We start from the raw sequence: 23,639 nt of genomic DNA, 5'->3' as shown, positions 1-23,639 counted from the left end.
GTTTCTTAGATCAAGTGAAAAAGTGAAAAGCATAGTGCTGCCTTTACTTTCTATACTGAAGGGTAAAATTACATATGGTAGATAGGAATATTTTGCATAGGTGTAATCCTATTAATATCCCAGCTAGAATGAAAATTTCATCTCTCATGTGCTGCCATGACCTTGGGCTTCATTATGGGTTGCACGGTGGCTCTGTGGTTAGCACTGTTCTTCAGCCTCACAGCAAGAAAGTCCTGGGTTCGAATCCCGGCCGTCCCAGGTCCTTTCTGTGTGGAGTTTGCATGTTCTCCCCATGTTTGCTTGGGTTTCTGCCGGGTGCTCCAGTTTCCTCCCACCGTCAAAGACATGTACGTTAGGGTTAATACTCCTGTCAGTGCCCTTGACCAAAAGAACTGGAGCTGGTCCCTGGGTGCTGCACTGCGGCTGCCCACTGCTCCTAGCTTCTAGTATGTGTGTGCCCCTGGTGGGCTCCTGGTGTGTGTGTGAGCGCACTGCTCACTGTGTGTAGGATGGGTCAAATATAGAGGACGAATTTCTCCATGGGGATTAACAAAGTATATTATTATTATTATTATCATTATCATTATTATATTCCTGACCACCACAAGCAACAAAAAGTCAGTAGAAAGACCTTTAAAGACATTTAAGTCTTTCTCATAATTCTCACATTCTCTCAATAGGCATAAGCAGGTGTGAAATACTGCATGTTTCACATAACATGAAAAACAAATAAAAAATGTATTTCTGCAGAAAGAGAGCAAGTCAGGAAGGTTTTTAACTACTGGCAAAACCTCAGGCTCCATCTTTTATCCTAGCGTTTGCAAAGCTACAATTACACAATTACAAAGATGTTTGCAGGAATATGCAACAAAACATGATAGATTAATTAAATGCTATTTTCCACAAGGCATTCTGATTATGAGAAAGTGTTGAAATGTTTCTTTAAGTTGTTGTAATGATGTTCATTTACACCTTTAAACAAACGCAATGTCTGATTTTTATATCCATTTTATATATTAAACACCATCAGTTTACAAAACATTCCGAACATGGGCACAGCATTAAAGGAGCTGTGTACTGAGTAAGGGAAAAGTGATGTTTTTCCACCATCATACTGAAAAGACAGATACCCCCATCTCTGGAGAAAGGACACCTTCATGACTTCAGCTGAGTTGCCCTCCAATCTAGGAGATCATTTTGGGGTTCAAAGTCAAACTTTGTTTCCTCTACCTTCTGAGGGAAGGGAATTCTTGGTAGTTACTCATTAAACAGATGACCTTTTTCTGCATGATGAAAAAATATTTGCGCAGAAACCAACTCTTTTCAACTCAGTTCAACTCTTGGTTTTGCAATTTACCTCATTTTGACAGTGAAAACCTGAAAAAAAAGTGAAAAATGACATGAGCCTGCCTACCCAAGGATCACAATGGTTTTCTTCATAAATTTCCAAATTGAAAGATTGAATTAATAATATTTCTTTAGTCTGATGTCATATGTTGAGGACAAGTTAAATAAGGATTTTATTTACTTATACTGATTTTCAGAGTCTAGTTATACGTAGTTCTTAGATTTTTGAGCTGGATTGATTATTGAAAGTTACATAATGTTTGTGCTGTCTACATAGGGGAAAAGGTTCTCATTTCTACATAATTGCAAAGAAATTTTGTACTTTGACCTTGACATCAGTTTAAAGAATTGAACCATTTCATGATGATTTTACTGTACTCACTGACAGGCTGTCATATATTACTTGGTGATGTAAATGTTTCAATGACAGCTGTGTTCATTGTAATATTTGTGAGCAGAACAATGACAGGTATGCTCCTTAACTTGCAGCTGTATTGAGATCACGATCCAGTGACTACAGATGAGAGGGAAATTCTAAAAAAATGATTTTGAGGGTTTTTTTTTTACAATTGTATTTGTAAAAGATTAATGCAATGCTTTGACAGCTATTGGATATTGCATTTTATATGTAATCTTCTGCATGTTAGCAACAGAATGAAAAATACCTGAAAATGGTTGAGGTATAATATATGTATATATACTGAGTTTTTAAAGCCCTCTTCTATTTTTATCTGGTGTCTGTTCACTGTTGCTAGGACTCTGGGAAATGTAAAACACATCTTGAGAAAATGCCTCCCTTGGTTTAATAATGGATAAACCCATGGAATGTGCTACAAATGTTAAAGTCATATTTTACCATTTTTTCTATCTCTCCCTTGCTCTCTCTCTCAAAGTGGTGTTTTTTTTTTCTGAAGGGCCGCACTAGAGTGGTGATGTCAGACTTTTTAAACAGCGGCACTTTGCTTTGTCATGAGAGTGAAGACAGAAAGGGCTGAAAGTCAGTTCCTGGAATCTAAACTGTCACTAGCAATGGGGCCATGACCAGTCAACATTTCACTGAGAAGCTGAGAGGCTTTTTGACAATCAAAATCTGAAAATCAAAATCGTTGTGGATTACCAAGTTTCTGTCCAGGACAATGTCTGGTGAATGCCAACTGTCTGGCTAAGCACTCATTTGCAACTGGAAATGCACACAGGCTAACACAATACTCATCTGATGTGAGAGCAGCCCTCTTTAAGATTTGGTGAAATGCACTGTGTCCTCAGAGCATTCGTCTGTGATCTGGGATGTTTCTACTGCAGGTCTGAACTGACTGAGCCTCAGTGCAAGTCATGATCTCGAGAGGAAATATTTGGAAAGATTAAACATCAGCAGATGGGATCACTAGCCCTTTGTCTCAAAGGTTGTGTCTCCCATTTCCCGGATTCTGTTTAGTCACACATTTCCCTCAACCCAGTACAGTCGCACAATCCCAGAGAGGACTAGTCTTTCTCTGGCAGTTTCCGTGGTGATGAGTGCACTGGTGTGAAAATTAGACAGTGGATGATGTCAGAGTGCTCACAGTGTGGAGAAAGCCCATGGGGCAGTTGGCCAAAGGAGGTTTGAGGCAGTGTTTCATTAAGGGTTCGTGCTCCATGGGCATGAATCTCATGCCTAAAGCAATCTTACACTGAGAGCTCTGCCGCTGCCACCAATAACTTTTATAGGTTCGTCTAAAACAGTTTGCCTGTTAACCCATCAGTAGCTGACTCTCAGCAGTGCGAGTGAAGCCACACCAAAGATGAGCATTGGATGAGCCTCTAAAAAATTCCCATTATTAAAACTCAGTTATATAGGTGTGCCAAGCTAATGTCAAAACGCTATAATAAATCATTGTGCATGAACTCACTGCAGATTAATCCACCAATTTGGTGTGTGCATTCCTGTGAGTGCGTGTGTGAGTACATGTGCATGAGTATGCATGCATGCATGCATGCATGTATATGTGTGTGTGTGTGTGTGTGTGTGTGTATGAGCCATCAGAGCCTAATAACCACCCTCCCCTCCTCCAGCTGGGGAGCTTCTAAAATCTTAACTCTCTCTAACAGAACTCTCACAGAGACCTTTCTCTGCAGGCAAAAAAGGAGCATGACGCTCCAGGAAAGAAGAAGTCAGCGTGGGGAGGGAGCCACTAATTACAGGATCCTCATTAAACATGACCTCGGCAGAGCCCCATTACAGAGTCATTTCATCCTGCAGACAGCCGGCTTTTACTAGCCACCTCATTACACGCACCCGGTGACTCTGCACTTGTGCATTTTTTAGCACTCTTTCTTCTCCAAATGGCCTCCCAGGGACCTGCACACACACAGACATGCGCATGTACACATGTACTCACGCACACACAGAAATGCACACACCAAATTGGTGGATTAATCTGCAGTGAGTTCATGCACAGTTTATTTATTATAGCATTTTTTACATCAGATTGCCACACCTACATAACAGCGTTTTGTTAATGGGAATTTTTTGGGGCTCACCCAATGCTCTGCTTTGAGAGGACGTGAGAGGATAAAGTAGGGAAAGTGGGGCTCACTGATCCCAGGGATTGTTCTGCAGGGGAGCCAAGTGAAGCAGATCATTCACAGCTGCAGTGAATATTCGGCATTCAATGATTCCCTTTTTTTATAAGAGAGGAATTCAGGGAAATAGGGCTCTAAGAGTCTATCATTGATCTGCCACTCTCTTAGGCAGTTCAGCCTTCCTGAGAAAGGGTAAAGGAATGTCACAGGCTTGATGAACTGGACAGCATTTGCTTACAGTGAAAACAGACCTGTGGGCTGTGAATCACAAGTTCTCTCTTGTTGCTGAGGAATGGTGCACAATGATGACACACCCACCTCGTTTAGGAGAGACACAGACAGACTCTGCTGCACAAAGAAAGGAGGGAAAATTCAGCACAGACAAATCAGAGTGCTGGACTGCATTGTGAAAGGACAAAGCTGTGTATCCAGCTGCTGCCATTTTCTGTCACAAGGCCTCACGGTGTCCCTCAGTCAAATCACAATGACAGCTAACCTCAGAACCTCACCACACACCGCAACCTGGGGTCATAAGGATGGCATGCCAAAGCTTCCTCACAGCCCGCCACCTTCAGTGACTCTTCCTGAGCCCCCAAAACTCTGAGACATAGCAGTGCGTTCTTACCTGTCTGTTCCTCCACCTCCCGTTCGTCAGTGCAGACCCCCTGGCCGTGCATGAGGGAGTGCAGGGGCTTGTCCACACCGCGTGGAGGGTAGCAGCGAAGGCCCGAGCCGCAGCGAGGCGAGTACACGCCGCAGTACATGCCTTTGGCCAGAGCACAGGTGGGGCAGCAGCCACAGCCAGGTTCCCTTACTGTCTCCTCACAGCCCAGGGGCTGCTTGCAGCGAGCCAGCCTCTCCTCCGAGCAGATGGGACAGCGGATGGCCTCTTCTGTCAGGCAAAGTGCCACTAGAGTGAGGACGCTCACCACCCATAGGCCGCAAGGTGGCATGGCGCAATGCATGGCCACCACTCGCCCTCTCTTGCTCTCGTCTGGGGGTTTTGGCGGCTTCACACACCGGGGGAGCAGGTGTGGGTCCCTGTTGGCTGGGCTCTGTGCTGGCGTTGGCTTGGCAGCGGCGGATCACTGGCCAGCGGTGATTACAGCCTCCCTGCTGTTTCACGTGGAAATTGTCGTTCTTGTTGCCTGAATATTTTTTTAAGTAAAAAGGAACAGCTCGAACACACCAACCTTTCAAAAAATTCTCCTTCTTCCTTTGCTGATGTAAGTAAAAATAAGAAAGGAAAAATTTGGCTTTTGAAGTTATTGTGATAGGATTCTTCCCTCACCTTGCATTTATTTTGATCTCCAAAGGGAGCTGGTGGAGTGAGGGAGCAGGGGTGGGGGGTGGGTCCTCTGGAATCCCCAGGTGAGTCGTTTGCTTCCTTTCAAATGGAATTCACACACACAGTGTTCATTAGTTCTTCAGCAGGAAGAAAAACCTCCAGCTGTGGTCTGCCAGTGTCCAGGTGCTAGGGAACTGACAGCACAATCTGTAGCACAGTAGCCCTTCCTCTCTCTCTCTCTCTCTCTCTCTCCCTCTCTCTCTCTCTCTCTCTCTCTCTCTCTCTCTCTCTCTCTCACTCTCTCTTTAGGTGTCTGCTGTGCAGAGCAAGGAGGCACTTTCCAGAATGGCTCCACACAAGTAGCTTTCCTTGGACTTTATACCGGCCTGTGGACACGCCTCCTCCTTCTCCAGCGGGAGTCGAGAAGGGAGGGCAGCCTGACTGAAAAAATTACACGCATTGAGAAGGAATACCAGGCAAAAACCTCCCTCACACACACACACACACGCACACACACACACAAGTACACACACATACATGCGCACACACACATGCCTGCACGGCCAAGCATTGTGCTAATTACAAAGCATGCACAACCCCCAGCCCCTTTCCTCAATTCTGCCTTGGCAGCAAAGCAAAGCCAGTAATGTGTGTGTGTGTGTGTGTGTGTGTGTGTGTGTGTGTGTGTGTGTGTGCGCGTGCGTGTGTGTGTGTGTATGTGTGTGTGTGTGCGTGTGTGCGTGTGTGTGTGTGTGTGTGTGTGTGTGTATGTGTGTGTGTGTGTGCGTGTGTGTGTGCGTGTGTGTGTGTGTGTGTGTGTGTGTGTGTGTGTGTGTGTGTGTGTGTGTGCAGTCAGCTTAGCAGAGGCATGGCGGTAGCTCTCTGTCTTTCTCTCTGCCTCTCCCTCCTCTTGCCTCTCCCCCTCACTGGCTCCACTGGGCAGCTATAAAAGGAAAGTGGCCAGTGCCCCCCACACACTGCTGCCCTGCCCCCACAGGGCTTAAAAAAGATCCCTTCTCCAACTGGGGTAGAAGGGAAAGGGTGAAGCCCTAACTTTTTACTTTATTGTCTACAATTGTGTGTGTCTGTGCATTTGAGCAAGTAAGAAAGCTATAGAGGGAGACGGGGAGTGAAAAATGTGTGTGTGTGTGTGTGTGTGTGTGTGATTCAGATAAATTAATAAAGGAGGGGGCATAGAGGAGAGCAACCCGCCTGGAAGTAGTCAATTTTTTGCATTCGATTTTACAATGGTTATACAGCATCTGTCATGTTTGCTTTTATGCTCATTCCAAGCTGCTGTTTGCTCTTACAAAGCCACAGACTTTCATATCAGTGGTATCCTCTGTGTCCTCTGTCTTTTTGTGGTGGCATAGATGAGCTGAGATAGACAGATGAGATCAACCAGGTGGATGTATGTGTGAGGTTCCCAGTGTCTATGAATACTGAATAGCAAGGTACAAACGCAATGAACTGCTTTCTGTGTGTGTGCATACAATTGTGTCAGTTCACAGAGATGTGTTGGTTGTATTTTTCAATGACTTATGAAAGCTTCAACTTATTCAGTGTTAAGCATAATAAAGCTCACCCCTCTAACCTTTAACAGTATTTTATCAAAAAATATTTGGCTGGTATATATATTTTTGGAATAATGCAAGCATGTGCACTGGTGAATTAAACTGGCATAATTCCCTCATGAATTCTGACAAATTCTGAATAAACCCAACCACCCAAATGGCCATGCACTCTCTTGTCTATGTGTTTTTTTATAGGTATGTGAATTGGATTCAAATGGATTAAGATATTTGGATATGATACTCATTTGGTTAATTCCAGGTGTTAACAGGTGCTAATTAGTTACATTTTGATCTGAAGACACCTCTATCTGTATGATTTACTCTTTTCGACTGAGTATATCAATTGCCAATCCAAGTGATGATGAAAAGTAATGGTCACCACTACAGACCAAGAAAACTCAATATAACCTACCCATACACAATATAATATTTTCATATGGACCCCATGGTGTGGAATGACCTACGCACTAATGCCCCCACCCCACGTAACCTTTGTTCTGTTTGGGCAAACCATCATATTTCACATAGGATGGATGTTACCTTTGGTCCATTCACCTTGAAGTTCTTTTCCAGGACATATACTGTATACATGGTGGCTATTTGTTTGGTTGCACCCTTGACCCCGTGGACACGCACACTCTCACGTGCACACATCAGCCACATCAGCGCTTTTGTAGGAAAAGACTGTTTCTGCTCCCTCTGATTAACAGCAGGATATCCATACCCACCCAAAAATATTTCATGACACCAGAAAAATTTTCACAAACTGTCACTCATTTTAGATTTAGATTTAGATTTAGATTTAGATTTAGATTTTGACCTTTTTGGTTGAGTGTCTTAAACACTCAGCATTCTGTCCAGCTTAATTATTCTTCTGCTTCAGCATATGCTTAGCTAATTTATTGTTCATATGAGCTGCTTTGACCAAGCAAAATGGAAAGCCCTACCTGTGTGTTATTTTCCAAATTAAATGCAGGAGTTATTACAGGGACTCCAGATGTCTCTGTTTCGTTTCCTCTAAAGCCTGGGATATCTGGTTATGAACTTGTTCCAGTGAATTAGGGGGAGGGGAGATGGGGTTTGGTATGGATCTAAAATATTTTGCAGTCAAATGTGGGGGAGGGGAGGAGGGAATCAGACAGAGATGGATGTAAGACATTTTGTCAGTTGCGAGAGGAGGAGGACATTTGTTCCAATGTCATATGTTAAGTGCATATACCGAAGGGGAGAAAACAAATAGCCAACAGACAGACTTGGACAGCTGAGATGCGAGATTTCTCAGTTTTGACTTGACTGTCACAAGGAAGGATGTCTCTTGCCTGTGAACGTTCTTGGGCAAAGAAACTCACAGATCAAGTTACTGGGATTGGACGGCAGGACTGTTGGTGTGATCCTGACTAGGTCCAGGATCCATTTCTTCTGGGCATGTGTGCTTCTTCACTTGAAGGCTGCTTCACTGCTGTACACTGTGAAATGTGATCAAGATTAACTCTGGTCTGGATCAAGCTTCCATAGTTATATTTTTCTTTTAATTCCAGTAAAATTGTGACAGAGGGAACATAACCTTGGGGTACTACATGTGGGTGGAGAGGGCAGCTGGGGGTGCAGTCTGGCTATTTTCAGTCATTTCTTGATGCTTTTGATCTTTTTACAGTTTAAAATTCCCAATCAAATTTTTATTCATTTTTTTTCTGTGATAGCGCAATTTTACACGGGTACTATTTTACATGTCAGATTTTTGAACATACTCCATATTTTTTTTCATTTCCGTATACTGTTACAAGAACAGTATACATTTCTTTCATGTGCATGTTGACAAAATGTTAAAATCAGGCTGACTTCTGAGGAAAAGGTATGAAAAATCACTCCTAAAATGAGACCACTTTAAGCAATTAAGCTCAACATGTGCAAAATATTGATCAATCACCATGACACTCAAAGATGGCAACAACATTCCTGAGCAATAAATTAATCTGGTTTGTTTATTGCTGATAGTGCAGGTATATGTACATCGCTTTGTGTTTGATAGGAGAAATAGAACTACACAAAGAACAGCCCACTTGATGCAGAAGCGGGCAGCAGTGAAGAGTAGAAGGAAGCTTCAAGTGCATCACCGAATTGTTCCCTGGACATTACCTCCATGCTTGCTTGCTGTCTGCTGCTACTGCAAGGGCTCATTCCTTGCTCTTGTCCATAATGTCCTCTTGAGGACAGCGTAATTCACCAGTTTCAGTGACCCTTCTACCGTTAACACCTGCTCCCCCTCTTCCACACTTCTACTACCTCATAACTCTTTTTATATTTTATTTCTGCTGTCACACATGTACCATGGACATGACAGTACAATTCACAATGATTCAGTACATGTTTGTGAAAAATAACCCATTAAAAAAGGGCTAATCATATACATGGCTGACAAAAGCTTCTTGATGCTTCGTAATAAAAAATATTAATGTCATGTAATCTCTGTTTCTTAAAGTGCATAAAACTATTATGTAAATTTGGTGACTTGGCCATGAAAGATGTAGTTTGCCACTGATGATACATCAGAGCCATCTAGTGGCACACAAATGTTATAAGATTAAATTATGGATTCAAATATTCCTTTTGGATATATATAGCAATAATAATTAATACAGTTCTTTGAATGTCATGTAGTGGTATAACTTGGTGAAGTTATTTCTACATATTTTATCTCATTAACCTATTGTTTATAACCAACTCAGATATCTTGATGATGCCATTGCACAGGACAGAAGGGCAGTTCCACTGTTGAAAAATGATAGCTCATTCACTCCAGAGCAGGAACAGCCAGTAATTCAAAACACCACAGAGAAATAATATTCAGTACATGCTGATGCTCACAACCAAAACAGTGTAAATATGCATACATATAAAAACATTTATTTTAGAATTATAAAAATATTTGTGTTCAGCAAAGCTAATTAGCTGCTGAAAAATATATGTACACAACTTGATATTCTCAATACCACTTCATTCATTACACAGAGGATTTAGGAGTTATACTTTAACAATATAAATATACATAGATTAAAATAAGAAATTAAACACTACTATAACAAAAGAAATAGCTGTAGTGTAGACAGCTTATCATATTGTTCATCTATATAAAAGAAAGTAAATGGACACATTAAAAACGTGCAAAGGGCAATGCTCTCGATTTCAAAATAATGAAAAGAAGATGGAAGTAATATGAGCAATGAAGGCTTTATGCAACAATTGGACATATTGGAACGCGTGGAATATAACTGGAATGTGAAGGAAATATTCAGACCACTTCACTTTGTTGTGTTATAAACTTAATTTAAAATGCTTTAAATGTATTCTTTTGGCCATCACTTTACACACAATAACCCATAATGATAAAGCAAAACTGAAATCTCATTTACATTTAAGTATTCAGACCCTTTATTCAGTAATTTGTAGAGGCACCTTTGGAAGCAATCACAGCTTCAAGCCTTCTTGGAAGTCTCTACAAGCGTTGTGCACCTGGATTTGGGCAGTTTCTCTCATTCTTCCTGGCAGATCCTCTCAAACTCAGTCAGATTGGATGGGGAGGGTCTGTGAACTGCCATCTTCAGGTCTCTCCACAGATGTTCTATGGGGTTCAAGTCTGGACTTTGGCTGGGCCACTCAAGGACATTCTGAGACTTTTCCCGAAGCTGCTCCAGGCTGGTCTTGGCTGTGTGCCTCGGATCGTTGCTGTGCTGAAAGGTGACCCTTTGCTCCAGTCTGAGGTTGTGTGCACTCTGGAGCAGGTTTTTGGCTGCATTCATCCTTCCCTCAGTTCTCAGCAGTCTTCCCATCCCTGGCGCTGAGAAGCACACCCATAGCATGATGCTGCCACCATCATGCTTCACTGTAGGCATGGTATTAATCAGGTGATATAGCAGTATCTGGTTTTCACCAGATGCAGCACTTGCAGTTCAGCCCAAAGAGTTAAATTTTTGTTTCATCAGACCCAGACAATCTTATTCCTCATGTCCTTTAAGTGCCGTTTGGCAAGCTCCAGTTGGGCTGTCACATGCCTTTTAGTCATGAGTGGCTTTCGTCGAGCCACTCCACCATAAAGGTCTGATTGACAGTGCTTCTAAGATGGTTGTCCTTCCAGCAGTTTCTCCCATCTCTGTAGATTGGGTTCTTGGTCACCTTCCTTACAAAGGCCCTTCTTGGTCGGTTATTAAGTTTGTCTGGACAGCCAGCTCTAGGAAGAATCCTGGTGGTTCCAAACTTCTTCCATTTCACAATTATGGAGCCCACAGTGCTCCTGGAAACATTCAAAGCATTAGAAATGGTTTTATATCCTTGCCTAGATCTATGCCTCAACAAAATTTGATTGCAGGATCTATGGAGAATTCCTTGGACTTCATGGTTTGGTTTCTGGTCTGTGATTTGCACTGTGCATGCACTGTGAATTGTGGGACCTTAAATGCACAAAGGTGGGGGCCTTTCTAAATCATGTCCAATCAATTCAATTTGTCACAGGTGGACTCCAATCATGTTCTAGATACATCTCAAGGATAAGAAGTCACTTTCAAGCTCAGTTTGGAATGCCATAGTAAAGGGTCTGAATACTTATGTAAATGAGATTATCATATATCTTTATGCAGAATTCTGTATTAACAATGTGATTATGCAAATCAGTTATTTGCCTGCTGTAAATATATATGTACAATCCATATGTACTATGCAAGTTATGTAGCTATGAAAAGTTATTCACCTAGATTGTACACATTTTTCTGCCTGTTTATTTCTATTTACTGTGTGACTGCAGTTATTTCCTGATGAATGTAAGCTTCTCTACCGATAATATCCTCTTGACTTACAGCATTTGTCTACTTCTGTTTGTTGCCATCAGCTACTATACCCTGGACGAGCTGAATTGCCAGGCTGGCAGGTTGCAGGGCATCATATTCGGCAAACACATGACACATATTCTCCACGCCTGCCTCCATGCCCTTTGCCACAAAGCCAAAGATTCTGCTGAGAGAAACACAGAATTTGTACAGTTGTGAGCTGAACACTGTCATGGAGAAAATAAAAACATTTTTATGAATTGTTAAAGCATTTAAACATAGAAACGTAGATTATTGAAACAAGGAGAGAGGCATGCAAATTTTATATATATAAAAATTTGCATGCCTCTCTCTTTGTTTCATATATACAGACACACCTGACTAAAATAATTCAACAAATTTACCTTGCTGATTTACAGTTCCTTTTCCACCTGAAAACAGAAGATTAAAAAAAGATCAAGATTAAAACTAAGAAGACAAGGAGTGTAGCATTATTGCTTATTATTATTATTGCCTTCCTTTTATTATGATTAATTTTTTGTTTTTATACATCTTGAATAAAAGTTTTGATTTTGTTCATTTGTAGACATCTGTGAGTGACACATCTGAACTAATTCAGAATTTTAGAGTTGGATCTTACATTCTGTTCTCAGGGTCCTCTCCACAGTAACTCAGCAGTTGTACAGGATAATGTCTTCTGAAGAACAGCCTAATGGGAACAAAATAATAATGACACTTCAGTGTCATTTGAATGTATTCCATCTCACAATGAAAGGAACAGCACAAATAAAAGTGGTAAGAGAAGTGACATAAAAGCTGCTTGAAGTGTGTCTCCACCACAATTTTATTAAGGCATATTTTGTATCTTTACTATAACTGGAATCTACATGCAGATGCTTGATTGATTATTATTTGAGATTTCTTCATTCTGTGAACCTTTGATACCTTTGTTTATTGCCTTTATTTATTTTGACAGTATATGCTGTTTCAGTCATCTTGTATATAAACACCTTTCCATTGAACGTAGTTTGTTTGTCTACATCCCTTAACCTTCAGGTAGTGGATGTCAGTATGCTGCATATTTACTATAGTGTGCTTAAGATGCAGGTATATTTAAGTGAACATATATTTATACAGCATGAATATCTTATAAATATTTGACTTTGTCCCATATTTAGTATTTTGTGAAAGTATAATTTCTGGAAGGTATCCTTCACTTATAACATTTTTTTCTTTAAAGAAAAAGATTCAAGTCATGAAAATCTGTTTTATGATGGAGTTTCCAGAGATTCATTGCTTCTATTCAATGTAAACTTTTATTTATTATATTTACTTATCCATGTTTGCATACATGGCAATGGTAGAATGGCATCTGTTAAACGAAACACAGTATACATAACACTAATCTTGAAGAGTATATTCATTGTGGCATTAAAGCCTTCTAAATAATTTCATCATTTTAAAATGGTGTGAGATGCTGGCAATGCAATTATTGGGATCATTATTCCTATAGTTCAAACTTTGACATCTAAATGGTTTGATGGAAAATAACCTCAGCTCCCAAACCCAAGATGGTGGCTGCTTTGTTTCACACAAAAAGAATACATTGGGGTTGGGGGCAAGAAACTGTGGCCTTACTTTCTCTGGATGTCAGTCAGGGTCACACCATTGCGTGAGACCTTCAAGTTGACAACGGTGGGTGAAGAGACAGCTTCTTTTTTGAAGATTTCCGACACTGCTCTCTGGATTGCGCAAGGCCCAGTCAACATCTCTGTGGCCACCGAGCTCAGATACAGGAAGTTACAGGCTATTGATAGGACAAAATGGAAGAAACAAATCATTTTCATCGCTTTCACAATATAATGTCCAGCTATTTTATTGTTACACGGTCTATTACTTATTTTCTTTGCTAAGAGGATGCTCAACCTGGGGAGCACACCATATGTCATAAAAATATTCTGCATCCCATTTGCACAGTTATGATTTTACAGACCTGTATTCTGCGTCATTATACATGTTTTTCCTTTTCACTTTAGAATAGGATTGACAATAGTATCCTGCGGAACCTAATGCTTTGGGCCTGGGCCTGATTGCAGCCTATGATAAGTGTGGGTTAATACTGACCAGCCTTTGTTAGTTCTGGAGTTACTGACATGTCCTGTCCCTTCTCCAATCTGCTGCTGAAATCTGAGTAAAAACAGACATGTGGTCAAACAGAGACGTGGCTGACAGCCTTGTTAAAATGACCTAGAAGGTTGAAAGCATTACTTTACAAAAACATCACTGTCCTGTTTGTAGTGCAGCTTTATCAAAACCTGTTTGCTCCTAAAATTGAATTGATATTATATCCACAACATATACAATAAAGACAATAACTAAAGAGCACAGAGAATTGTTGTCATATATCTGCAATTGGACCTCTGTAATTATGTTGTTTTTAGGCAACTCCAAATACAAAACTCTTGACTATATCCCAATATGCTAAATTAAGTATACACCTTTTCAGTACATAGGCTATGTATATTCATATATTCATGTAATAATGTGTTTTAAAAAAAAAAAAAAAGTAAAACATCATCTCAAGAATAATGGCACAGTGTAGTGGGGGATTACATACCATGAGAGGGGATCTTCAGCTTACAGGGCAGGGCATAAGGAGTGATGGTATGCTGGTGCACTAGGGCAGACAGGCTACCTGCAGATGGAGAGAAATAGGTAGACGTATCATTCTACAGTGGCAAACTTAAATATACAATTCTTTGCATATTACTTGAAACAAAACAAAACACCAAAGACATTTGCAGTTTTACACATTTATGTCTTATTCCTTTGCTGCATTAGAAGGCACTTGTAAAAAGCATTGGTAGTGCAATTTCATTGTTGTTACTTAGGAAAAGGACCCAGCTCTGCTTCAATAATGTCATTCATACTTATCTTCAGACTAGTTTAACCTGAAGTGCTTAACCTCAGCTGCCATAGTAAATACTGAGTTGTATAAATGAATAACCTTTATGTCACTCCTCTGGATAACTAAGAGTGTGCTCAGTTAACATAGTGACATAGTGCAAAAAATATGCACCCCTTTGCCAGAGGCAATGATTTTGGTGAAGAGCAGAGGCTTATGTCCATTTCTCTTGATTCAGAGTGTGGAGAGGGCCAACATTACTTGCTAACCTTGGTTCTCTTAACTGTAAATTGAAAAAGCTATTGCCTAGATTCCAGAATTTACCATTGTGCACCCAAGAACATATTACAACAAGTGTAAACACACTGTTGGCTTCATTAGGTGAGGCTTATGGAGACGCCTGCACACAGCCCTGGCAGTGACTGACATGACCTTTCAACTCCTCTTATCTTATCATTGCAGTCACAGCCTAGTTTGAACACAAACCATGAGCTCACTTTTTTTGTCCCTCCCTAGTTGCACATAAATTAACAGGAAATTGTGTGAGAGCTGGCCTAACTGGGAACAGTGTTTGGTATAGTGATTACAGAACTGATCTGGTGACCAGGCTTGATCAAGGTGCTTAATCTGATTAAGGTGTAATATGTAAGTTGTCCTACATAAGGAAATTCTCTACACAAATAACTTGTGTAGCTTCAGAAATAATTGTTTCAGGACTTTGTTACCGCAGGCTGGTAACAACGAGGATGTGTGTTTTTCATGTTGATTTAGCTTTTTGTGTTAGCGTCGATTAATTATGTTTGCTAATTTCATTTTTAAGTAAGCAAAAAACAGTAACAAGGCTGAAAACTACAGTTCCTACAACCTATTGAATAGTATATTTTAGTGCTGTTTGCTGCTGAATTGGTGTCATAGCCTCTCAGTTCCAGTGATATAACCAATCCTGATCAATGCTGGCCTCTTAAAACTGCAGTTCATATATACTGTATTCTATGACTGAAACCATGCTGACTGATTACAAATAGGCATACACAAAAAATTTTAAAAGGTGAGCTTAAATTAAAGGCTACATTAGTAATTACCAAAATATGGCTCCTCAGATGATCCCTTGAGACGAACTCCCTTAGCTGTGGACTCAATCAAGTAGTGGCGTACTGGCTCTGGCACACCCTCACCTGCAATGAATGAAAATAAACAGCAGAGGTCAGCAAAGAGATCCAGGCAGGTCAAACAGGGCTGCCTCACAAAAACACGCACAATATAGGATTGCAGCTAATAGATTGTGTGTCCTCAGTTTAATCCTCAGACAACTCTCTTTTCAGCAGGGTTATCTTTGTGGGTTGTGTTGCACAAGAAGCTGGCTTGAAAGTGTACCCATAGCTGTGATTTTAAATTTACTTTAGCATTATCATTTAACGTGGATATATAACAGAAGATTGACTGGGAACACTCAGTACATACTACATGATCCTTACAAGGCAAGCAAGGCAAAAGATGTGTAACCATACACTTTTTTGGGGTTGAATTACACACAGCCGTAGGTGCCTTTCAGAGGTTATGTCGGTCAGATTAGATAAAATTAGAACATTCCTGATCATAAATGAAAACCAATTTTGTATGAATATCTAAAACAGCATGAACTTTGAAGCTAGCTCATGCTTTGATTGGGATAGACCAACAGATATTCAAAAAGTGGATGTTAGATGCATCAGGCATATGCCTAGCAACCCTGTAAAATGTATTGGACATACTGCTGATTTGTTATCAAACACCTTTTCATTGTGTGCCAGTGTTAGTGAACTGTCTGGCTGCGTTAGCACAGGTCTCTGGCACACAGACCTCTAACTGCTCATAAACTTGTTTGTTCAAGCCAGTAGAAGCTTGTGAAAACATTCCTATCTGCATGAAATCGATCATGGAGGGTCACAGAACTCACAGAAGAAATGCACCCAGCTGTGTGTGTGTGTGTGTGTGTTAGGTTATGAGTGTAGTTCCACAGCAACAGTTCAACCTGTGACAGTATGGAGGACTGACCTGAGTGACAGGTAGAAGTGAGATTGGTAAGGACCTCCTGCACCTTCATAGCAAGCCCAAAGGAACCACGGTACGAGCTACTGTCCCTCACCACAAAGGACCCTGGCTCTTGGTCTCGCAGGAGGGCATCCGCTTTAAATGACATGGACAAGAAAAGGTATCAGCCCACCATAGTGCACAGAGACTCTGTGCAGGCAGTGGCAATAACATGACACCACCAACACTCACCCCTGAGCAGGCTGATCCCTTATAGCTCCTCACTCATTCTGGGAAGTGTTTGGATAAGAGCTGGTGCTCTTTTCAACATGAAACCCAAGCAGTTTCAATTACATCAGATACACTGCTTCAGCAAATTACATTGCTTTCAGCTTGCAGTTATTTAGTTAGTCAATTTGACCTGTGCTCTCCCAATGAAATTACTAGGGATTTCAAATACAGGGATATTTATGACAAAATTAAGTTTTTTATGACAAAATAAAGACTCAAAGTTGAGTCTTGCCATATTAGAACATTTTTTTTTTACCTCATCTGATTTTGTACATGGAAAAAAAAATCCATCAGATTTAGCGTGGCATGCATTAGCTAAAATGTGGAAAAAGCGTTTTAAGAGTGTTGTAACAGAGACCCTTACCCTCATCACGGGTGATATGGGGGCGGAACCAGAACTGGGAGCTGTCCATTACAAGCTTCATGGAGGCCTGGCTGCCTGAAAGGGTTGAATAAAAGGGCAAACCAAATACAGACTTTGAGTGATACAGAAACAGGATGATACCTTACAGAACTCACAAGTGTGACTTTGTGAGTCACACTTAATACCATCTTGAATAAAATAAAATGTTTTATACTTTTAATTTATTCTACATTCTATGTTAGCTCTGAACAATAATGACAGTAAAGCATGGCCTCATTAAACCCTGTAACAAGATGTTGCCATTCCACTCATTTATAGACCCAGCCATTCGGAATGATAAAAAGCTCATTTGTAATAAAATGTTATGATAATTCTCAAGTTAACAGGTAAAATTGTGTGATTGAATGATACGTCCTGCAGTGTTAAACTGCTTCTTCCTCCAGGACCTCCATGGCAGGCTTACCTTGAGGAGAGGAGGGAGTGGAGCCCGTGCAGGTCCTTCTTAGTGTCTGTCTGTTCAGACCCCCCACCCCACCACCTGAGGGCCATTCTTGGGAGGGCCTGGGGCTGGGCTTGGGCTCTGGGGCCCCATTGATAAGCACCACAGGGATGTCTGACAGTGAGCCAGCCACAGAGGGGGGACAACTGCTGGGGTAGGATGGTGGGATGATTCCCCGGCTGTGGTGGAGTGATGCGGGGAGGGTGGGCAATGACTGGTCAATATTGGTCTCTGAGAAGAATGGCTTGTTTGGCCCTGGGGATTGTGGATTGGGGCTGATTACATGGCTGAAGGAACCAGAGGAACCATACAGAAGGCGCTCAGGGCTGTCGGCTTCGTCACTGAATAGGGAGTGGCAGCTGAGGGAGAACAGAGTTTTTCAGAGCAAGTCTGATAAAGCAGTAGCACTGTTATCTGAATTTATTTATAAATCTATACAGAAAATGAGTTATTTAATGGAAAAGATCACAGGTACAAAACGGCAACAACTGAATTTCCAAACTGTAGTCTGATTGAGCTGAAGAAGAGGATTGAACATCTAAGACACTTTCTGTTCCTTCTTGATTGACTATGCTAAAGCATTGTTATAGAAGTGAATGGGATAACCTCAGCATAGAAAGAATGAAGCCTCACTCAGACTGTCTCCAGATTCACCTTTAAAGACAGCTGGTAAATACAGGAGAAACAAACCTGCCAAGGATGTAACTGGTGTCAGAGCCCGGAGATGTGGAGATAAGGGAGGTGGCGCTGGCACGGTGGCCACGGACCACGGGTAGGGATACAGGGGAGCAGGACACAGGCGAGTCACAGCGCTGGGATAGCGACACCCTGTGGCTTCCAATGGGCAGAGGGGGACGTGAAGAAGAGGGCGAACCGGAGAACACCAAGGAGCCGTGGGGGGAGCAGCTGGAGCCTGAACGCATGGGGATGGGCATGCTACGAGAGGAGGGGGTTGCTGAGGTGGAGGTACCACAGCGGGTCTGAGGGGAACACCCCCTGGGTTCCAGCACAGCCTGGGACAGATCATCATCAGCAGAGGGGTCTGTGCGGTGGTGGTGGTGGGGGTTGGGGGGTGGGGTAGAGGGAGGTGTACAGAAAAAAAGGTGAGGACGTTAAGTATATTTAAGCAGAACAATAATACAGTATGCCAGCAGCAAGTAAAATATGAAGTATTAAATAACTGTGGACTGAAGATTGTGCAGAGCTACAGATTTATCCCAATAATATGTTTCAATGTTTCACTCAATATGGTAAACAGATACAATTCATTCTTAGTTCTTCAGCTCAGAAATGTCATCAATTACCATGAGTCATTCAAAGGTGATTGTAGTGGTGCCCCTATTAAGAAATTGAAGCAATGCCCTTTGGTACATGTTTTCTGAGATGCAACTATAATCAGGTCTCGGATGAATTTCCAATACTAAAGAGACTTCAGGTTCCATTATGAAGTAAGGGTGTGTGCTTGGCAGGTAGTGTACACACATGCCTGGAAGCTAAGAAATTCATAACTCTTGCAAAATTCCTCCAGTTCATCTATATACCTGTTTGAGATCCCACCCTGTTTGAGATCCCATCCTTGAATTGTAAGGATTATTGCTAATTTAGGGGTCACTGTATTTGTCTGCCTCCATGGCATGCAGTTTGTCGGCATCTTTGTCATCGCACTCAACTCGCCCATACGCCTGAGTCAGCCACCAATCAGCATGATAACAGCCACTCCCAAGTGGTATCTGACTATGTAAGCCTGGGTGTATGCAGAGTGCGTGAATCTGCATGTACGCGCACGTGTGGGTTCATGTCTGCGTGCTTATGAACGAACACTGGCCTCTTGTGCCACACTATGACTGTATACCCAGCATAGTCCTGGAGGGGAGGGAACAGTTACCTCTGAGATTTACTGCTTCTCTGCTGTATCTTTTTTTCCATCATCCAATAATCCTCTAATTTTCTTTTATTTCCTGTCATTTCCCTCTACCTAAACATTATTTTTTTGCTCTCGTCTCTCTTCTCATGTCCCCACCCTGTTCACTCCCTCTTCAGTCAAATATTGATTCAAGAGGGAGTAAACAGATGGAGACGCCTGAAACTAAGAAAACCTGACTGTACACAGGGCAACCAGCACAATACTGTTTACAAGGACAAAGCAAAAAGCATGACTAAAGACTTGGAGGAAACATGATTATTTACTAAAAATGACTTTGCAGACATATTCTATCTTCAGCAAGCTGACATCCAGGGTATGGTACTAACTCCACTGTCCTAAAGCTACTGTTATCCTCTAATGAAAAATACATCACAATGCTATGTCAGGGGAGGATGATTAATGGCAGAAAAAACTTTCTCAAAGACCTTGACACAATGATCCTTGACTCGTTGTGTGTCACAATGGCCTCTTGTTCTCAAAAAATTAAACCAAATCAACATCTGCCTCCAAGTGCAAGACCAAATGGCAAAATATCTCTGTTGGATTTGTTTGACTGGGTGACAACAAAAAGCACATAAGGGCATGGTACGTGTACAGAATTCTGAACTACATGTTCTTTTCTGTTAGAACTGAATGTTAGCGGCATGTTACCACAACAGCAATTACCAAGTGACTCTGCCATATCACAGGACTGTATTGGGAAGAGTAGGTAATTATCTCTGGATCCCTTCCCTGCCCTCCAGCCGTGAATGCATGTACAGGCAGCTGAGACCATTGATATTGACCCAGGTGTTTTTCTCTTCTCAAAGATTAGTGTCAGCCCATGCTAATAAAATGGAGAGCAAGCAAAGCATATACAGTACCAGTCAAAAGTTTGGACACACTTTTCTTTTTAATTTTTACTATTTTCTACATTTTAGAATAATAGTAAAGACATCAAAACTATGAAAATAACACAAATGGAATTATGCACTGAACAAAAAGTGTTATAAACAAATGAAAACTGTCTCATATTTTAGATTCTTCAAAATAGTGAAAAATATTTTTTAAAATTGTACATACATCAGCATCAACTTCACAATTTATATTTGCCTGAGAAACAAATCTCAAGCATTTAAGCACAATCTTTAGATCAAAATATCTTTGAATGCATCTTTCACTTTATCCTAATCAGGTGTGTCCAAACTTTTGACTGGTACTGCACATTCAAGCGGAGAGACATGTTGACAGATCTTCCAGGAATAAGCCCTGGAGCACACCTTTTTCCCCTCTCACTTAGTCTCCTACCTGTGCAAGACCTGCTGAAGTTTTGTTCTCTGTGTGCAGAGCTCTGGAGAGGCTGGAAGGTGGGGTCCAGCTCTAGAATTAGCTGGTTCAGATTGTCCAGAGATATATCCAGGGTAGGGGAGTTTGGGTCATCCCCCCCACAGCTCAGCTCAACTTGACACCTGCTCCAAGGCTCACTAGTAAATGAACAGGAAATTGAGTGAGCAGAGGGGGGTAGGCTGTGACCCAGGGGCAGGACCTCCTCGGTGGATCCCAGGTGGACACTTTGTCCCACCCTCAATACATGAGTGTGCATGACTTGGGACATAGCTTCTGATGTGGGTCTCATGCACACAAAAGGTCTGTAAGTCTCTTAAGGTTTTGGATGAACCTGTGAGGAAAGAGGGACCAACAGATAAATCAGATGAATAAGATGAATCAAACATCCTCTAGGATTCATTGTATCTTCTAAATCATCTTTTCTTGAGAAAGAGACTAAACATTATTATTATTATTATTATTATTATTATTATTATTATTATTATTATTATTATATACAATTCCAAATTGCCTGCCCCATTAGTCAATAGATATGGCTACAGTCATCCCTATTGTCGCTTTACTCTTGCTTTGTGGCATTAGTATGTTTAATGTAAATGGCACTGAATACTTGTTCATTAGGCCCCCATGCTGTTTAAAAGAAAACCTCCCACCCCAAACAATTCATGTCTACTGCCTCAACATGGATACTTCCTCAGAAACTCCAACATAGCATGATTATGAACTTCAGATATTCTATGGTGAGAGCCCATTACTGGAGGATATTCATCTCTTATAGGACAATCACAAATCAAGCCACCTCTGAAGCATATACCTTATGAAAGAAACTGCACTTAAAACGCATCATATTCCCCTAACTATAGCCTATTCTAAATCAAACTATATCAAACCAGCCAAAGGAGAGCAATAGTGTATTTATCACTAAGTGTGCATAAAAATAAACAGCCACTGATAGGCAATTCGCATCTTACTTTACTTAATTTTGTGCAATTAATTTAGTTTGTACAAGCGTGCATAATGCCCTCATCAAGTGAATTTACAAAGCTGAGGTGGTCTATATCCCTTTTTACAAATTCAGTGGTCCCACATGTGACAGTACTTTCAGTCAAATTTTTATTACATTGCTTCTGTAAATAATGTCTTTACTTCTCCTTAATATTGACAGTAATTATTACACATCTGAAATAACATTTAAACACTACAGATAGCATTTTCTCCCCCTTTAATCCTCTTAAAATTCATGCATATAGTAAATGGTTGTGGCATCACCATTGACCCACAGTTGGCTGAGCTCTGTTACTATGGGAGAGCCTAGAATGCTACTGTATAATAATTTCAAGTGATAATAGTAAAACAGTATTTAAATTAAATATCTGGAGGGAGTGTGTATTACAAATATGTCTGTAATCTTTGCCTGTTCCTGCCTGCCCTCCCTGCCCAGGGTGTGTCTCTTAATAAGCAATGAATCCAGGGAAGGTTGCTATGGGAATGCAGAAGTTGTTTTCCTGCAATACAGACTGTTGCTCCGTTGCTGGTGATATCAATCATTGATTCACATCCTCCTTTTATTCAGATTCTTATTTTTACTCTGGTGCAGAACATTGCACTGGTCCAGTCTCCATGTATATGCATTATTGGTTGAACAGCTGCGTCTAGGGTCCTTCTGTCAGTAAGTCCAATCAATTTCCTCTACACCTACAAGCTTTTCATTTCATACAACTACTGTATCAAGAGATAAGGCAAATTGATTTGAATAACTTTGTCAAAATTGATCAAATCCACTTCTGCATTTCTACTCCCATCATATGCTTTCAATGTCAATAATTTTATCCATCTGAAATTTGTTCAAAAGAAATATGTCATGGACCATCTAATTCATTAAACAACTGTCATAACTGTCATATTCATATATCCACAACAAACCAGCTGAGAAATGACAGGCAGTAAGTGAAGTTAAAAAGCATCAGAGCTGTAAAATACCACAGAAAGGACCTGAACATCCTAAAACACACTGTTGTGTGTATATAATACTATATGTATGGTCAGTTTTAGTCATTCATTTTTTTAGCTGATTTTTAGTTTAATCCATGCTTCTTACCTGGTTTTAGCTGTGGCTTGTCTGGCACGTGTAGAGGCAGCTGTTTCCTTGAAGTTCTAGTTTAACTCACTGTACAGGTGCCCAGCATGTAGAAGGCTTTTATTGAAAGACACCTCCCCCTCCCAAGGTGTGGCTAACGATAACAGCAAAAAGTAGAGGACCAGTCTTCCTTTTAACTTCCATGTGGCAGACATTATACTGCTCCTATTTGTGTCTCCTTGACTATAAGTGACTCAACATGTTGACGTATGTTCACGTAGGTCACAATAAAGCAATAATCAAAACCGTTTGCAAGAAAGAAGAACTAATAGAGTTATATAAAATATGTTTAAATTACATGTAATCAAACTCATTCAATGTATTAAATACATTTAATTCTGAGACTTTTGCCTGGAGTCAATTGGCATAATTATTGTATTTATATGACTGCATATAAATGAGTGGAAGATTTTTTTAAAAACCCGATAATTTGTACATGAGAGAAATTTGCATCTATATTCTATAATAGTTTTGTTACAAGTACATGCTTACAACGTATGAATGAAAAAGCTTTCATTCTGTCAAAGCAACCATATAAACAGATGGAAAACTAACAAAATCCTTATAAAAGGTTACAGGCGCCCAGAATTTCCCC

General features: G+C 40.8%; 2 protein-coding genes across 4 annotated transcripts in view; both read right to left on the bottom strand.

The window, feature by feature from the left end:
• The window catches only part of LOC118784637 (insulin-like growth factor-binding protein 4), a 43,792-nt gene extending 38,355 nt beyond the window's left edge, over nucleotides 1-5,437 (bottom strand). Inside the window, exons 1-2 of one of the 2 annotated variants that reach the window (XM_036538986.1) lie at nucleotides 5,201-5,437; nucleotides 4,535-5,057 (exon numbers count right to left, since the gene is read on the bottom strand). In XM_036538986.1, the coding sequence (XP_036394879.1) occupies nucleotides 4,535-4,874 (340 nt within the window). In that variant the 5' untranslated portion in view covers nucleotides 4,875-5,057; nucleotides 5,201-5,437. Of the gene's footprint in view, nucleotides 1-4,534 lie in introns of both variants that reach the window. The other variant, XM_036538977.1, reaches the window with a different exon arrangement.
• Nucleotides 5,438-10,987: 5,550 nt separating this feature from the next.
• LOC118786151 (tensin-4-like) lies at nucleotides 10,988-23,065 on the bottom strand. Of its 2 annotated transcripts, XM_036541232.1 has the most exons (15): nucleotides 23,006-23,065; nucleotides 21,054-21,238; nucleotides 20,869-20,981; nucleotides 18,348-18,699; nucleotides 17,622-18,016; nucleotides 17,159-17,233; nucleotides 16,528-16,659; nucleotides 15,576-15,668; nucleotides 14,206-14,283; nucleotides 13,713-13,775; nucleotides 13,227-13,395; nucleotides 12,229-12,297; nucleotides 11,993-12,019; nucleotides 11,619-11,775; nucleotides 10,988-11,059 (listed from the first exon to the last, which is right to left on the bottom strand). In XM_036541232.1, the coding sequence occupies exons 2-14, from the start codon at nucleotides 21,194-21,196 to the stop codon at nucleotides 11,628-11,630; spliced, it is 1,857 nt and encodes a 618-aa protein (XP_036397125.1). In that variant the 5' UTR covers nucleotides 21,197-21,238; nucleotides 23,006-23,065; the 3' UTR covers nucleotides 10,988-11,059; nucleotides 11,619-11,627. The 2 variants fall into 2 exon arrangements, with proteins under 2 accessions (XP_036397125.1, XP_036397117.1); XM_036541224.1 differs by lacking the exons at nucleotides 10,988-11,059; nucleotides 20,869-20,981; nucleotides 21,054-21,238; nucleotides 23,006-23,065 and having other exon boundaries at nucleotides 11,527-11,772; nucleotides 18,348-18,673.
• Nucleotides 23,066-23,639: the final 574 nt, after the last annotated feature.

This window comes from Megalops cyprinoides, chromosome 1 (assembly GCF_013368585.1).
Source record: "Megalops cyprinoides isolate fMegCyp1 chromosome 1, fMegCyp1.pri, whole genome shotgun sequence".
Lineage (NCBI taxonomy): Eukaryota > Metazoa > Chordata > Actinopteri > Elopiformes > Megalopidae > Megalops > Megalops cyprinoides.
The sequence above is the reverse complement of the archived record's forward strand: the minus strand, read 5'-3'. Positions and strand labels throughout refer to the sequence as shown.

What these genes read in the sequence shown, in the direction of transcription:
- LOC118786151 (XM_036541232.1), bottom strand. Translation starts at nt 21,196, where the DNA reads ATGAGACCCACATCAGAAGCTATGTCCCAAGTCATGCACACTCATGTA. An exon ending in CACTCCCTCCTCTCCTCAAG is followed by an intron (nt 17,234 to 17,621) that starts GTAAGCCTGCCA and finishes CAACCCTTTCAG; the next exon opens with GCAGCCAGGCCTCCATGAAG. An exon ending in GCTGAAGATCCCCTCTCATG is followed by an intron (nt 13,776 to 14,205) that starts GTATGTAATCCC and finishes GTTTTTACTCAG; the next exon opens with ATTTCAGCAGCAGATTGGAG.